This window comes from Chelmon rostratus, chromosome 8 (assembly GCF_017976325.1).
Source record: "Chelmon rostratus isolate fCheRos1 chromosome 8, fCheRos1.pri, whole genome shotgun sequence".
Classification (NCBI taxonomy): Eukaryota; Metazoa; Chordata; class Actinopteri; order Chaetodontiformes; family Chaetodontidae; genus Chelmon; species Chelmon rostratus.
The window spans coordinates 18,777,794-18,794,791 of NC_055665.1; the positions used below are offsets into that span (position 1 = coordinate 18,777,794).

Below are 16,998 nucleotides of genomic sequence, written 5' to 3' on the forward strand. Positions count from 1 at the left end.
GGTAGTGACACACACACACGCACACGCACACACACACGTGCACACACATTTGGACAAATTCCATTTTGATGCTTTGGCAACATTGTTTCTTGAAGCTTTCATGCCAATTAAATTGAAAAGAAATGATGACAGATTTCCGGAAAATAGGTCGGGTAACACATAAAGTTAACAGTAAATTAGAATATTAAAAAAAGTTTTTAAAAAGTGAACGGAAGCTGAGGGTGAAAAAAAACCTGAAGGTGGCAGTAATGCGCCATCGTGGACGCCAATTGTCGGAAAGCCACAAAGAGGAAAAAGAAGAAGAAGTCGCAACAAACTATCCAATCAACACGCGACTTGAACGGAAGTGGCATATTTGAAAACTGGCAGTTGAAGTCGAGCCTTTTTCCTGCCCTGCAAGTGGAAAAGGATTTATAAAAACGTAAACACGGTGAGATGATTTTGACAAGAGATGTATGGTTTTAATGTTGTTGAAGATGTCCTTATACATGTTTAACTTTATCTGAGTTTGCGTGACTCACAGGGGAACCAGTTGGCTAACCTAGTTAAGGTTAACAATACCGTTAACATGTTAGTTAGCAAACTCAGCTAACTCAGGTTGTAAACAAGAAAGTAATTCATGAATATGTCACTGGAACGCTTTGTAGCCTCGCACCAAGACATTTATACAAAACAGGTATCTTCAAGAAAGTTGACGTTTAGTCCGTGCTTTTCGTCAATGTATGTCGAAAACTCAACAAATGATCCACAAAGCTGCACATCGTTGTAGCAATGTAATTTAAGTTGCCGTTACTATTGAATTTTGGAGTTGTCCTGATAGTAACTGTTCCGTGCTTGTATGTTAAATGTCACTTACAACGTCCCCGTTTTGGTTCAGAGTCTTTTAAGGAATTTAAAAGGTCTGAAGTAACGTTAATGTGTGTCACTAATACACATAGTCTCACCAACTAACAGCAAGGAATTCTTACATCATTCTTACATGAATGTAAATAACCTTATCTGGGCTAATCTAATGTATGTACCCCTCATTTTCAGATGGAGGAAGAGGAGCATACAGACAGAAAGCAGCAGCTTGCTATGCTTTATCAAAAGCTCAACAAAATTAAAAAGTATCTCAATGAAGGTAATGGTATGCCGAGTAGTCCTGTCACAGTTAGATCTACATACATCATTATCCATATGTCCACACTTCATGAAGTCCTCATGACAACTTGCACTTGTTACAGATGACACGGATGATATTAACCAGGTTATCGGCTCCAACTCGCCTGAATCATGCCTCTCTTATTTGACGGACCTGGAGAAGAAAGGGGACCCTCACCTGGATTATAACCACCTCACTAGACTTGTTGACTTTTATACCAGAGTATTCTCCAGTATGCCACTGGGGAAACACTGTCAGAATGAGAGCTATGCCAGGATGTTGGTCAGATTTGCAGAGCTAAAAGCGTGAGTAACCAAAGTTATTACTTGTGCAAAGACCTTTGTCCTCCTTCTAGTTTTAATTCTGTGTTCATCAGTAGTACTGTAGGCCAGATTAAAAACTGTAGCTGGGCATTTAGTCTATTTTTCTTCTTTTTATTTTTTATTTAGCATTCAAGATGGCAATGAGGCAGAGGCCAACTTCAACGTGGCAAGATCTCACTGCCAGAACTTTGCATTCGTTCACATTGCACATGCACAGTTTGAACGTTCTCAAGGTAGAGAGAAGAGCTTTTTATTGTTCTTGTACATATGAACACATTCTCATGGCATGTTATTTGGGGTATTTCAGTGTCTACAATGTCATTTTATCAGGCAACACAAAGAGAGGCATTTACATATTGCAGAATGCTATTGAACTGGGTGCCAAACCAAAAGAACCACTGGAGGCAGCCTTGCAAAGCATGCAGACAGGGAAAACACAACTCCTCTGTTCTGAGGATAAGGAAAATGTACCACGTGAGTGTTCATTCATGTTTTATTCCATGACATTACACGGTTAGATTACTTAATTGGCGTACAGCAATTCAGAAAATCTTTTTACCGTTATAGTGCAGTATTGTCAAATGATATACAAACCTTTCATTGTCTAATTTTCACATTTTTTGTTTCTGTCTGCCAGTATTGTCTAACAGTAATGTGCATGATTCTGTCAAAGGCTCAGCAATCCAAAAAGTAAGCAGAACATCAGATGGGACAGGTGACTTGCAGCTCTCCAGTATTTTTGGTTCAGGGTAAGAATAAAACAATAATTTTCGATAAAGCCTCTGTCTGATTTTAGGGAATGTGACATCTTGTGTTGATCTCTGGCCTGCAGGACTGAGCCCCTCAGTGGATCATCAGATGACCATCTACCAGGCTGGAGATCTGGATCTCAACGCAAGAGAGCAGTTGGCATGGTGAGCCTTCCATTTACCCTTCTTGTGTTTTTGCACATTATGTCAACAGGCTTTATCTTTTCTCCAGAGAATGCATGACATTAATTACCAAATAGTCCTGTTTTTTGAAGTGTTCTGACCTTTTGTATTCCAGCCAGGGAGAATTCCCATAATACCTTTCTCTATCCCAGAAAACGATGACGATGACTACATCAATGGGAAGCCCTCAAAGAGAAGTGAAGCATCAGTTCACACCAGTTTGTCCAGGTAATCTTTATTCCTCTGTGCCATTTTTACAATTTGTACCCTCTTTGCGGTCTTTGTAGTCCACCACAAGCTTGCTGGTTCTGCTGATTAAGCTTCAGGTGATTTTCTTGCACCATGTGATGAAGCTCTCTATCAGTTCTCTGTACTCCGCTGGAAAAATAGTCTCTAAGTGAAGACAGCATTTCTCACTGGAAATTATTCACTGGAGTCATACATGTCAGTGTAGTGACAACTTCCATTTCACCAAATAATCCACTCAATGCCTTTTATGAAATTCCTTCAAAGTGAATCTGGACAGACAGGTTCTGTATTCAAACTGCAACTTGAGGCAAGGTGCAAATTCTAGTTTATACCAATATTTATTTCCAAATGTATTTAATTTGATTATGTCTTGAGGAAATCTTTATGAAAACAGTTTTATTATCACATTACATATGATATAGTGCATAGTATTGTACTATGTAGTATTGTACATTATACTAATGATAGGTTAACATTACCTACATTGTCATCATGCTTGGAACGCCAAAGGTCCTTTGCATGGACAGCAAGAGCGCCCTCATACACCACTAATGAAAACAGTGATGGAGAACACACAAATGGTTTGAGTTAAACAGTTGCCACACATTTTTTAACATGCAGTGTTGTGTTCACCGAGCTGAGGAAATATCTCTTCTTGACATATTCTAAAGCACTGCTGCTGTATTGTGACACCTACTGCTGAGAAACCACAGTGAACCCCATGAAAATGTACTGAATCCTGACATGACTTTTACATACCTATTCACTTTGCATGCAAATCCTTGAATATTTCAGAAATGTGTAATAATATTAATTGTTGATACTGAATTTGTTTAACTTTGTCTTAGGCAAACCTCTGGTTCAAGCATGAACCCACACTTTGGGCTGTCATCCTCAAAGAAAAATGCTGTTGATGGAGATCTTCAAGTGAGTAGAAATGAGCTACAGTGGTTTGGGTCCAGCAACATCAGAATCAACACTCAATAGAGTTCATGTTTGTCATGTTTTAGTTTTCATTTTCTGTTGTATTACTGTGTTCTCAGCCACCAGCTGTCAGCCCAGAGCATTGCTCCTGGGAGGACCAGGCCACTGTGGACTCCACCACCACTCTCCTTCACACAAGAGACACCTCGAGAATGGAAGGTAGTATATAACTCAGACAATCTATGCTACACTGAATGCCACGGCTGGGTATCAACTCTTTACAAGTGACTCAAATGAGTAAAACAAGTACTTTTATTATTACTGGAGTGGGCGCTTTTGCAAAGCAGGCAACATTTCTCTCTCACAAGCTAGCAGAAATACTTTCACTTTCCATTAATGGAATATTAAACGCATATTTAGTTTAGGAAAAACAAATGTAGGCTACACACTGTATAAAAATCTAAATCAGGTGATCAGTGGACCCTTTGAATGAGCGAGCATGGCTTTCCCTTGATGGGAATGAGCCTATTTTCTCATATTCACATTGGTTGCTATTTGTTCTATAGCGACCGTTGGTGAATTCATTAAATAGAATGTCGCCAGTAAAACTGATAGTGGCTTTCACTCAGTAGGCTACCAGTTGTGATTTATTCAATTTTTGATAGGGGGAGGTATAAATATAGGAAAATAACCAATTTGACTCAGACACTTGACCAAAGACTTAAAAGTTGACTGCAATTTGATAAACAGATCGACTCTGTGGTGAAAGGTTGCTATTTCATCTGAAGAACATTACAAAGTTCAAGTCCATCCTATCTCTCAGTGATATTAAGATTGTCGCCACCACATTTATCTCCTCAAGGCTAGATTACTGCCGCTCACTGTACCTGGGTGTTGGCCAGTCCTCTTTGTCTCACCTGCAGCTGGTGCAGAATGTTGCAGCGAGACTTCTAACCCGAGCCAGAATAAGAGGCAGCATTACACCAGTTTTAGCATCTGTGCACAGGTGACCTGTCAAATAAAAGATTAATTTTAAGGTTCTTTTATTTGTTTTTAAAGCTGTGCATGGGCTGGCTCCCCAATCTGTCTCAGAACTTGTCTACCCCTTCTCCAAACTCTAGGCCTCTGAGATCCTCAGAAAAATTGGTTTTAATTTCCACTATTGAGACTAGTGGGTAAGGGAGAACATGCCTTTACGGTAGCACCTTCAAAGCTTTGGAAAACTCAAAACACTCAAATCTTCCCCCTCCATTGACAGTTTTACCTTTGTGTACATAGTTTAGTGTTCCCTTGGATTTTATCATTGTTATTGTGCCTTTTTATCATTGATGTGATTTTACTGGATTTGTTGTATCGTTCATTTTAATTTGTACAGCACTTTAGTCAACTCTGGTTATTTTTAAAAATAAATACACTTGACTTGTTGTGATGACATTAAGTTTCTCCCTGGCAGATGTGACATACAACTTCGACCAGGTCCTCAATACAAAGTCCCCCGAGTCGTGCTGGACTTATCTGATGAACCTGGAGAAAAGAGGCAACCCTCACACAGACAACAGCCTCCTTAATAAGCTCAAGGACTGTTACTCTAAAATCTTCTCCAGGCTGCCAATAAGACAGTTCAGCAAAAACGCCAGCTATGCCAGAATACTGGTCAGATATGCAGAACTCAAGGGGTGAGTGTGGATGAAAATAACATATCTGCTTTACAGTATTGAGACTTTGTGGTGTGTGCATTAGGGGGTATTTAACTGCGAGTGTGGTTAGCATTGGGTATTGCAGGGGAAAAAAAAGATTGTGACAATATTCACAGCATTATCTTTATCAGTGTGCAGTCATGTATATTCTCCATATACATGGAGAACCTTTGACCTGTGAAGTAAAATGATTTGTCAGTGTTTAACTGGTAGCTCATCTGGTCATTTTAAATGATATACTGAAGATGCCACACTGACAGATTTTAACTAACCTATTTTTATCGTCATGACATCACTCTGCAACTAGTTTGTGGACAGAAGCCCAAAAGTGTCTCAATTTAAGTGTCTGTTGTTGCTCTGTAGAATCAGTGCACACAGCCATTCAGCCCCTCAGAAAAGGCTGTTTCTACCAGAATGTTGAATTTGAATCTCTTTGTCAGATGCTTTTTGAGTGTAACTTCATTTCTTTTTCCCTTTGAAGGATCGAAGACCCAGATGAAGCCCAAGACCACTTCATAGTCGCGAGATCCAACTGTAAAGGCTTTGCCTTTGTCCACATAGCACATGCCCAGTTTGAGGTTTCTCAAGGTACCGTGGCTTTGTATTCATTTAAGTTTCCAGAAGGCTGATATCCACAGACACAGACCAAATGCACCCATTTAAACACTTATAAATACAGAAATACATGCAGGTTTACTTTTGGCAAGATTCATATTAAGAACTCTAAAATGGATAGTGCATTGTTGTTACAGATGTGCCAGTGTCCTATACTCTTACATCTAGAGCTTGAACGATACTTGATTTTTGGGGCAGATTTCGATTTTGAGGAGTTAAAAAAAAAATTATATTGATATATTATTTTTTCCCCATGATCCATGACGACAAAGATAATGAAGGCAAGATATTTTATAGTTTACTGAAACCGTAAACCTCCCCATTACCCCAACCATATTTTTCTGGATTATTATCTGTGACGATATATCTGTGATTGGACAATGATATATTGTTCAGGCTCTACTTAAAACCTCTAAATGTGTTCAGTCAGTGAAGTCTATACTTTTCCAGCCAGCCTGTCTCCAACAGTGAAAATTTAATTTTTTCTTCCTGTTTCTTTTCAAGGTAATATTATCAAAGCGACTTCAATTTTACACAAAGCCCAGGCACTAAATGCCCGGCCAGCAGAGCTCCTGCAGATGGCCATACGTAACCTGAAGGCTGGGGAGAAACAGCTTGTGCCCAACAGGGAGGAAGAACACCCCACAGGTAGAGACTCATCGAAGAGTCTTTCACTGTTAAGGTCGAAGCACCGACTTGGACATGTTTTATATCTGAGCTTTTCCTATTTCCTGCTGTTCTCCTTGTAGATTTGCAAGCAGCCGTGCCACCAAGTGTGTCTACTTGTGGGGGAAGCCAGGAACTTCAGCTTCCTGCTCGGGTCCCTGTGAGGCGGTCAGTGGAACAGCCTAAACCTGCCAGCAGGGAGCCAGCATCAGAGTGGAAGATGCCAACTCTGGTCAACCGGCATGTTTCTCCAGAGGTCTAATGACATTCTGCATCTACTTTTTTCTCTGCAAATTTTAAAATGTGTCATGAAAAAATATTTTAAAGTTGTTGTATGATCTTAAGTTAGCGTTTTGGTAAATGTCACTATGACGACAATTTACAAAGTGGGAAATATGTACAGATAACACAACAAGCTAAATTTCCTTTAATTTGCTGTTACTATTCTGATATAATATTGTTTCTTTTCGTTTATGACCACTTTAAATGAATTATTAATTGAATCGGATTCTGTTTTTTAGTCTCAAAACGTTACTGTAATGCTGACCAAATATTCCAAATTACTTTCTTTCTAGGAAAAACGCGCAACACCCCCTGACCCCAGACCTGTTCCTCGTATGCTGGAGTCACTCTCCACTCCATCTCTCCATCTTCCATCAAGACTGAACCCACAACCAATCTGTGAGACACCAAACAGCTACAAGAACCCGTCTGCCAACAGGTATTATCTTGGACTTAGGAATTCTTTTGTTTCTTTCTGTGCTTTTTGTTTGTGCCATCATGATTTTATCTTCCTCTCCCTCAGCTTTATCACTCCTGTTGTTAAGAGAGGCCCTGAAGTGTCGTCCTCTGCAGTGGCAGCACACAGAGTTGGACCCGTTCAGCAGCCCTTCACACCACTAAACCAAGCCCCATGTTTCCAAACTCCACAGGTGAAGCACGTTCATTTCTCACACTCAGAGGACATATTGCATGTGTCGTTAAACAAGTTTTTCCATGACACCAGACACCCTTCGTAACTGGTTCAGCAATAATAACTTAACAATGTCAAGCACAGCACAAAGTGAACTGGAAAGCTTTTTTGTGTTGTGCTTTTTACTGTATACCTACTGTATCTGTACCAACATGCCACTATTGTCTGAATCTCATTTTAGGCCTCCTTCACTGCGTTGTCAAATGAATCTGTTACCATTAAGGGAAAGCAGTTCTTCATACTCAAGATGATTGGACGAGGAGGATCCAGCAAGGTAAAACATTAGTAGGGATTTCATATCATACTTGTTGCAGGATTCATACGCTTTGCTTTTGTTGTTTGCAGCGATACTTAATGGCTGTCGTTGTGTGTTTCTTTCAGGTCTACCAGGTCCTTGACCACAAAAAGCAGCTGTTTGCTATGAAATACGTCAACCTTGAGGAGGCCGATGCTCAGACAATAGAAAGTTACAAAAATGAGATAGAACATCTGAACCACTTGCAGCAGTACAGCGATCAAATTATCAAGCTCTATGACTAGTGAGTACATGGCCCGCCAAAAAACAACACATCAGTGCATTACACAGGAAACTTGAATCTTTAATGTCCTTTCAAAGATTTTTATGTCTTTATTTAGTGAAGTTAGAGGTCTACTTGTAATTATGACTTCTGTTCGAAGTGCCATGATGGTTGTATATGTGTTTGCAGTGAAATAACAAACAGCTACATCTACATGCTGATGGAGTGTGGAAACTTGGATCTGAACACTTGGTTGCGAAACCGCAAAGCTGTGAATCCGCTGGAGAGGAAGTTCTACTGGAAGAACATGCTGGAGGCCGTCCAAACCATCCACAAACATGGTTCTCTCTCTCTATAGCTCTCACTACCGTCCCCTCAATGATATTCAGTGTTTACTAAATGGCACACTAAAATGAATTCATCTCTAATAACTGCAAATATGTGTTCTGTTTGTGCAGGAATTGTCCACAGTGACTTGAAGCCAGCAAATTTTGTCATAGTGAACGCTTCGCTGAAGTTGATTGACTTTGGCATCGCGAACAGAATCCAACCAGATGTTACGAGCATTATGAAGGATTCACAAGTAAGATTTATGTTACGGCTACACTAGCTGCAACTGGTCAGTGTACGTTAACACTGCTTACTGCAGTTCAGTTCATTTTCGTGGATATGCAATGTGTTAAATATACATTAAATGTATGAAAATCTGTGGAAAGCAAAAACAGATTTTATTGCAAACATAATCAAAGGGAAACATCTGTACTTTTCAAGCTGGACCCTGTTTTCCCATGTTTTTGTGTCTAAGTGACTAATGGGGACAATGGAAATTAGTCCAGTAGTGAGCGAGAGCGCTGGAGTGGCAGCCATGAAAGGGGCTGCAATGTAAATCCTTCTTTGCAGTTGTGCACCATGACCCTACAGAGAAATAACTTTCTTTTCATCTTTAGCTTTATCTGGTCTGTTGTCCCACCAAGTCTTGCTCAAAGAGAAATCTCTTGATTTCCTGCAACAACTCAACTCTCGCAAGACTTCAGAACAAGACTTCTCCTTGAGTGAGACTTGGTCAGACACACTAACAAACAGACTTGATCAAGCAAAAGGTGAAGCAAAACATTTTGTTTCTCCGTGGGGTCTTTTCTGGAATGTTTTCAGACACTTGTCATCCCCATTAGTAACTTAACTTATCAAAAACATAAGGAAATGCCATCTAGGTTGAAATATGCCAAAGTTTTCCTTTAATTTGTGTCAGATGTACATTCCAGGTGGAAAAAGTTGTACCCACACAATACTGTTTGTCAAACACAGGTTGGAACCTTGAACTATATGCCCCCTGAAGCCATCAAAGACACTTCATCCCAGCCAGGGAAAGCACGTTCAAAGGTACTCCTACTCAGTCAGTCAAACGTTCTAATGCTTGAATTATTTCTGATTGGAGTACAGTGTTGAAAACCATTTTCTGAATTTTTCCCTAAAGATCAGCCCCAAAGGTGACGTGTGGTCCCTTGGATGTATCCTGTACTGCATGACTTACGGGAAAACTCCATTCCAAAGCATCACCAATCAGATTGCCAAGCTGCACGCCATCATTGATCCTTCCCATAAGATCGAGTTTCCTGACATCTCAGAGAAGGATTTGCTGGATGTGTTGAAGGTGAGAGACCATTGTTCATCATTGTTAAAAAATCCAAATGACATCCTGTGTTTGAGTATTGTAAAACTATGCAAAACAAAGAACAAAGGTGAAATTACTTCACACTGTTCCTACATTTAAATAATTACCGTATTTTGAAAATACACAGGATAGAAGCTGAAACATATTCCCACCGTTTGTGCACAACCATGAACAGAGTATGAAATTTAATAATACAACGAATTTTAGCATGACTGGTCACATTTCAATAAAAGTTAAACTTACACTGACGCCACATTCTGTTCTATGAATGACTCGTGCATCTAAAATACAAGTTAATCAAAATATATTTAACAAGTACGTAGATTATTGTAGAAGTGAATAAGCTGTTTTTATCGTTTAATTGTTCCAGAGGTGCCTGGTTCGAAACCCCAGAGAGAGAATCTCTATTGCAGAGCTGCTGGAGCATCCATACCTGCAGCTGAAGCCACAAGCATCACCTGAGCCAGGTATACGCTCACTCTCACACACACACACACACACACACACACACACACACACACACACACACACACACACACACACCCTCATCAATGTATGTGTACATGAAAGCCACCTTTGCTGTTCACCATGTGACACTGAACTGTCCTCGACTCACCTGTTTCAGATCGTTCATGTAACAGCGATCTCAAAAAGATCCTGACAGACCTCGCAGCCCTTCAGTCTCCAAACAGCATCATCCGAGCTGCTAATGTAAGATTTCCTTTGTATGAACTTCTCCCACAAGAAGTTTCTAAGACACTAACTGTGCATTCTGCTTTTCACAGAATCTGGCCAAAATGTGCAGCAGCGGCAGGAAGCTGGATGTTGCAGAGTGTGCAAAGTCATCGACTTAACCATCCTGGAAAATGTGATGGGATATTTGTTCTATTTCATTCTTATTTTTTATGTCATTTTACATTTTTTTTTTGACGTCATGTAACCACTACAATACAGGTCCAATATTTTCTGTAGATGTAGAACTAACAAATCAATATTTGTATGTTTGGTTCCTTATATTGCCTCATTTTTACTTATGTCTGATCATAGATGTAAGTTTACAGCATTGTTTAATATACATATTGCATCCTGAGAAGTTGTTAGCTTTTTTTTTGTCTCAGCTGATATAAAGATGTGTAACTGACAACGTATGTCTTTTTGACATGTCTTTGAGGGGACGAAGGCTCAATATAAATGAAAATACTACAAACCATCCATTGAGATACACGATTGGGATTTTTCTTTTCTGCAAGCATTTTTCAGTTGCCAGTAAGTGAATGCTTGTATGTTTTCCAATCCTCTCCATGGGGAAATGATTTGGGTTAATGCATATAAATCCCTGATATATATTAGCCTCCAGTGGTAATCACACAAAAGGGAGATAAAACTCATCTTCATCAGACTATGCTGCATATGTTGGAAGACTACTACTGTTTAAAAACATCCAGGTTTTCCATTCACATGAATGAATTTGATATCACAGTGATCTTAATATTAACCATGTCCAGTATTCATCTGAATTCCTTATAAGGGCATGTTAGATCAACCTTTTCACTAAAAGCGATGACACAGCCATGGTAATCTATCAGATCAATAATATATATATATATATATATTTTTTTTTTTTTTGCCAGCTCAGCCAAACTGGGCTTTCATCAAGACCATAAAAAGTAGAAAAGGACCATAAACAGAACAATATCATCATACCTTACATTGTGGGAGTATCTGGAAAGTCAACAAACATACCTGGAAAAAAACAGGTTGTGTTCAGTGGTGTGAAAGCTGTAGAATCTATTTTTTAATCATTATTTTACGGTAGTGTAATATAGATTAAACACTATATGCACCAATTAAATGTAAATGATGATGGGAGGGCATCTTAAAAACCTGCTTCTCGATGAGACTTGCAAGATTCCTTGTAAAAGGAGACTTCCAGCTATGACTTTTGCAGGCTGACATTGACCGACTTACAGACGTGGACTGAAGCACTTCCAGTATGGAAAATGGGAAGCTTAACTTGTTCATCTCCATGTTTCTCTGTGTATTTTACCATTAAGATTTCAGAACCCCTAAAACTTGGGGTTGATACACCAGCATTATGTTGTGAAAGCACTTTCATATATGATAGTACAGTATATGTGTATAGTAAATGCATGTATGGATATGTTATGTGCAAAATCAAAAACAAAAGTTATCTCATGGGACGTTTCGTATAGATCAGGTCTCTGTAGTCTTGAACTGCGATGGCGAGGAGAATCCCTTTGGAAACATCAGCATGTTTTGTTAAATTACTCCACGGACTGTGCGGTTTAGAGAGGCCGCCGCTAGATGGTAGTAAGACGCTTCTACTCGTCTTGTCTGCCGGAAATTGAATGGGAGAAGAAGTGCTGTTGTCGTCGCCGTTTGATGACGTGCTGAGCCTCAGTGACCGTGAGATGTGTGACATGTTAAAAGCGAAGGAAACGTGCTGACAATAAACATGATGAGTTTATCCGCTGTAGTGCACAGGCTGCGGTGCTCTTTACTCCGCATTGAAAGCGGACTTCTGCAGGCGGCAGGACTGGACAGACACCTGGGTGAGTTCACTGACCGCAGCTCAAGAAGGCAGCTACGTTACTGCTGATCATGGTACCCAGCTCTGTCTATGATACACACACACACACACACACACGTTGTGTCTCTCCTCAGTTTGATTTCATCCAAAGGTGTAACTTTTTTCTGGGTGGGCTGCATTGATGATAGTTGAATGTTTTTTCCCCCCGTGTGAAGCTCCGGCGCTGGCAGTGAACGGCCCCACCTGCCTGCCTCAACTCGACAAGAGGGACGAGCTGGAGGAGCAGCAGAGCCCAGAGCAGCCTCCCGGCCTCCTAGACAGCATCCTGTGGATGGCAGCACCCAAGAAGAGACGCACTATAGAGGTCAACCGCACCAGGAGGAGAGCTGACAGCAAGCTCCTCAAAGTCCAGGTACACTGATCAGGACCAACCCTGGATCCTCTCAAAGCATCTTTTCACCCTAACCTCACCTTAACACTAGTTATGTTCAGGATCCCCTGTTGTATCATGTGACTAATGAACACTCTCGTGTTATCCACTTCCTATTCAATACAGGGAATGACTAATTGATAAACTATATATTCATCATTGGTGCTCGGCATCCAGAGAGCCACTTAATGGGCCTCAGTTATACCTGTAATCAATCGCAGTAATCCTCACACTTCGTTGTGAACACTTTGAGAACTGCTTTGTACTGAAGTTTCTTCTCATCTTGTCTCAGAGTTCAAGGAAGTAACTTTTAATAACAAGGGGCACAAATCTCTTAGAGTTGCACGTGTCATACTCTGTATAATTGAGGATTTTTTTCTGTGTACAAGCTGGATTTAAAATAATTTTAGTCAGCAAGTGTATGTTTTGGCCAATAAGTAGCAAGAAATGCCAAAGATATGTCAGAAGTCATTTAGAAGCAGGGTTGCCATTCCACCGTTTAAGCCACAGTCTCCACTCTCTGTCTCCCTCTCTCAGAACAACACTGAGCCGTGTTTAGAGTGTGGCCACTTGAAGCAGAAACACATCTTGTGTGGCTTCTGTTATGCAAAGGTGTGCATGGAGACCGGCCTGATTCGTCAGCAGATAAACGCAATGGAAGGCGGCCCGCTGAGGGCCCCAGCTGTGGAGACTGTCGTCCTGTATGAGGGTGAGACGCCAAGCCAGCAGGACAAAGACAAGAGGATTGTGGAGAGGGCCAGGAAGAGGCCTGCCTGGTTCAGCTAAGGCTTCAGTCAGACACAGGTCTGGCCAGATACACACTGATGCTTTATTTCATACAGTAAACAGCATATTTTGTCTGGTCTGTTATTCACATGTATTCAGAAAGGTTGATGTATCAGTTTTGTTTCCACAAACAAATTCAATAAATGATGGTTTGATCAGCACTGACACCAATACCCTTGGTAAATACTGCCACCCCAAACATAAGTTTTCAGTTGTCTCTGTGGACATACTGTACTGTATCATTAATGTGTGGGGAGAAAACATCTATGAGTTTAGGCCTGTGGACTTTCATGGTTGTTTTTGTCGTTGTTCCGACTAGTTTTCAGGCTTGAAGTCAAGTCTGTCAGATTTTCAACTGAGAGAAATGTACTGTGTTATATTTGAATGTTAATAAATCATTTTGAAAAAACGATTCTTGCAGCATGTATCTACTCTGCTGAAATGGCTGTATTAGTTAAGTAATTGTCATTTAATTTTCTATGTGAAAAAAAAACATGGAATCTGATTTCCCAACATTTCATGTAAAATCTGCAGTTGATACATAACAAATGATGACTAAATATGCATGAAGAGTGTGTTGATAACAACCCTGCACATATAAAATCACGTTCATATTAGCTGCCAGCTCGTGATGATTCTGAGGTTGAGGAGATGCCAGTTTTTGTTTATGAATGTAGGTTCATGTTGCCGCAGCAACATCTTTTAGCCAGGTTTCAGCAGCAAAGTGAAGTCATGTAATACCGGCTCTTGTGTCGCTGGATCAGAGTGTTTTTGCTGGGAGGAGTCCAGCATACCTTCCACTGCCTCAGTCACACCACCAGGCACGCTCTGATTCAGTTTCACCCTCGCAGTTTGATGGAACCAGGTGTTGCCGATGTCCCCATGACAGCACAGTAATCAAGGTTTAATGTGATATTCTGTCAAAGCTTCAAATATTCAACGAGCACTGAAGTAACAGATGATTCACTTGTGAAGCGCAGCTGTTGTCTGTGGAAAGTGATAAAACGTCACAGAAATGAAGTGTGAAAGAAATAATCCTGTGTTCATCTGTCCCAGTAAGCATTTAGTATAAATGCAGCGAGGTCTTTAACTGGCCTCCCAACCTCTTCTCACATCCATCCATCATATCTTAAATGGGAACTGGGAGCACATCTGTTCTCTCTTATTATCCCACATTCATAGAGGTGAATGGTGAAGTTTTCTGAAGTACAGTCGATCACAAACATTATTTTTTCAGTCTCTGACAAGATTTTGGCCAAGAAACTGACATATCTTTGGATAAATGAGTTGGATTTGACTGTCTGTCACTGACCTGATTACCCTCAGCTGTTTCCCTCCCGCATGTGGTCTATGTGAGAGACATCTGAGGAGTGGGAGGACATTTTCTTTGACCTGATGGGATGAACCCAAGATCCATGTCATTTTAGCAGATAAGTCATTTCATATTTCTGTCAACACTTATATTATAGATGTAAACACGTGCGCAGGGCTCCAAAAACCGATACCGACTCACAAGCACATAATCAAACCCAAACCGTGACCCAAAAAATCCAAACATACATGAGGGTAAGTTGCAAAAAGATCAAGATCTCTTCTTACCCACAGATACATATTACAATGTCAATACGTACAATAAATGAAATGAGTTCACATTCAGCTTTCATCTGAATTCATCTGGTTCACTCGTGTCATGGAAAGAGCTAAAGCTCATTTTCAAATGAAAACCAACCTTCAAGATGCCTGATGTGAGGACGGTCACTACATTCACAACAAAGTGATGCAGAGGGGTAAAAATAGAAACAAGACTGGATATTTAAGACACTGCCCAACACACACACACGTCTCAGACTACTTGGTACACACAGAGACACACATCAATGATGACAACATGATTTGATCGCTCATCGTATCTGTTTCCTGTGAGTTTTATACAAGTGCAGTCAGACTGCTGAGTGAAAGAGGACGTTTGTCTTGGCGCATGCTGCCTTTTTGCATCAAAATCAGTGACGTCCACACTTTTGACGCAGTCACAGCATGCACTGTGTGAGCAGAGGAGGCTGCTACCTGGTCAACTCCTACTGTGACCTTCAGGAGGACAACCAGTGGAGGAAGGAGAGCTACCAAGCATGTTGGCTGAGCCTGGTCCTAGAGACTAGACCGCAATACAAGTAGGTCGTTCTCACTTGAACTTTGTATTGTTTTTGTAGATTTATATGGTGTGGTGGACAGCGGGACAGTTTTGACTTTTAATCCACGGTGATTCACATACAGCTGGGCTGGAAGCTGCTGCTGCGCTGCCTTGTTTGGGTTGAAACTTTGTCACACTGCATGAGCTCATCCTGATCAGTGATGTCACTGCAGGTATCTTGCCTGTGACCAGTAAAGGAAAACACCTGTATATGTCACGTGGAATGGTCAAAAAGCAACCAGTATCAAAGATTAAACTAAGCAGGAGCAGTGAAGCAGCAGTTTTCTTCAGTGTGGATGAATCCTGAAGTCTTTAAGCTATTTCAAAGAATTTGAAAGTGATAAGATGATCACAGCACCGCTCTACTTTAGTGCGCCACAGACACTGGATTAAAATCGTTGATCTGGTGTGTGTACTGTGTTCCAGGCTGACACTGTCAGAGACAGACAGCGTTCAGAGAGAGAGTTACAAGCAGCAACAGGTGGTCCACTTCATGGTCCAGAGGAGCCCCAGCCAGACACTGAGACTGGGCAGCAACAGCAGAGCCATGACAAAGCACCAGCTTCCCCTCCTCAGCGCCTACAGGGACCTACATCGTGCAACAACCACCCTTGGGCGCCCAGAACGACAGCCAGTCACATTAAGGAAGGGGAATACCGGAGTGGGTGAACAGGAAGTGACTGCTACAACTCAGGACCTCAGCAAGCCAGTCAGAGTGAACTTCAGGGCCTCGAGCCTGATGTCCTCACCGAGGGAAACCTGCCATCGGGCGCAGAGGAGGGAGTGAAGCAAGGAGGTGGTCGCTATTTAAAATTGCACTTCAGAAAATATAACATTGCCATTGTTATTGCAACTTACTTATTAATAAATTTAAAGCTACTGTATAGTGTAGAGCACTTGTGTAAACTATCTAAGCTGTAACTTTTCGTTAACTTATTAACTTTAGGAGAGTTTCACTGTTTTGTTTTTTCTCTCTTAGTTAAATTACCAAGCTATTATCTTTAAAAACAATGCTAAATTGATCATGTAAAATGCAATGACATAAAGTATTGTAGATATGAACACATTGTGGCTGATTCTTTACCACGATAATAAAGTGTTCCAGGAAGAAATGACACTTGTCACACTGTTAGTGATTTCCATGCCTAATAAAGCCTGATGAAAGAGTGTCTGGAACCTCATCCTGCCTCCTGTTTTACATTGAAGAGGTAAAGCAAGGATCTCACACTGACTCTGATTCTAACCACGTAATTGTAGTCACTTAATGTAGGAAAAAATGTTAGTGAGCCCAGTCCTTGCTGCTCTTATATTTTAAAGCAAGCGGTTGCAT

General features: G+C 40.7%; 3 protein-coding genes across 3 annotated transcripts; all 3 read left to right on the top strand.

Moving 5' to 3' along the window:
• The first annotated feature begins 374 nt into the window (after positions 1–374).
• ttk (ttk protein kinase) lies at positions 375–10,923 on the top strand. The gene is made up of 25 exons (XM_041942843.1): positions 375–430; positions 1,036–1,123; positions 1,227–1,449; positions 1,594–1,700; positions 1,798–1,941; positions 2,141–2,216; positions 2,300–2,381; positions 2,515–2,627; positions 3,497–3,575; positions 3,692–3,791; positions 5,026–5,248; positions 5,751–5,857; positions 6,389–6,532; positions 6,634–6,806; positions 7,126–7,271; positions 7,356–7,482; positions 7,705–7,797; positions 7,905–8,062; positions 8,231–8,382; positions 8,500–8,624; positions 9,347–9,421; positions 9,516–9,692; positions 10,084–10,180; positions 10,339–10,424; positions 10,499–10,923. The coding sequence occupies exons 2-25, from the start codon at positions 1,036–1,038 to the stop codon at positions 10,565–10,567; spliced, it is 2,964 nt and encodes a 987-aa protein (XP_041798777.1). The 5' UTR covers positions 375–430; the 3' UTR covers positions 10,568–10,923.
• A 1,202-nt stretch (positions 10,924–12,125) lies between these two features.
• mrpl32 (mitochondrial ribosomal protein L32) lies at positions 12,126–13,882 on the top strand. The gene is made up of 3 exons (XM_041943190.1): positions 12,126–12,286; positions 12,480–12,676; positions 13,232–13,882. The coding sequence occupies exons 1-3, from the start codon at positions 12,190–12,192 to the stop codon at positions 13,478–13,480; spliced, it is 543 nt and encodes a 180-aa protein (XP_041799124.1). The 5' UTR covers positions 12,126–12,189; the 3' UTR covers positions 13,481–13,882.
• Positions 13,883–15,346: 1,464 nt separating this feature from the next.
• On the top strand, positions 15,347–16,837 carry zmp:0000000930 (telethonin). Its single transcript, XM_041943321.1, has 2 exons — positions 15,347–15,648; positions 16,095–16,837. Exons 1-2 carry the CDS (start codon positions 15,515–15,517, stop codon positions 16,453–16,455), a joined length of 495 nt encoding a protein of 164 aa, XP_041799255.1. The 5' UTR covers positions 15,347–15,514; the 3' UTR covers positions 16,456–16,837.
• Positions 16,838–16,998: the final 161 nt, after the last annotated feature.

Bases quoted from the DNA above. Each gene is read 5' to 3' on its own strand.
- mrpl32 (XM_041943190.1), top strand. From the start codon at position 12,190: ATGATGAGTTTATCCGCTGTAGTGCACAGGCTGCGGTGCTCTTTACTC. The intron at 12,287-12,479 runs GTGAGTTCACTG...CCCCGTGTGAAG, and splicing joins AGGACTGGACAGACACCTGG to CTCCGGCGCTGGCAGTGAAC. The intron at 12,677-13,231 runs GTACACTGATCA...TCCCTCTCTCAG, and splicing joins GCAAGCTCCTCAAAGTCCAG to AACAACACTGAGCCGTGTTT.
- zmp:0000000930 (XM_041943321.1), top strand. From the start codon at position 15,515: ATGCACTGTGTGAGCAGAGGAGGCTGCTACCTGGTCAACTCCTACTGT. The intron at 15,649-16,094 runs GTAGGTCGTTCT...ACTGTGTTCCAG, and splicing joins GAGACTAGACCGCAATACAA to GCTGACACTGTCAGAGACAG.
- ttk (XM_041942843.1), top strand. From the start codon at position 1,036: ATGGAGGAAGAGGAGCATACAGACAGAAAGCAGCAGCTTGCTATGCTT. The intron at 1,450-1,593 runs GTGAGTAACCAA...TTTTTTATTTAG, and splicing joins AGATTTGCAGAGCTAAAAGC to CATTCAAGATGGCAATGAGG. The intron at 8,063-8,230 runs GTGAGTACATGG...ATGTGTTTGCAG, and splicing joins ATTATCAAGCTCTATGACTA to TGAAATAACAAACAGCTACA.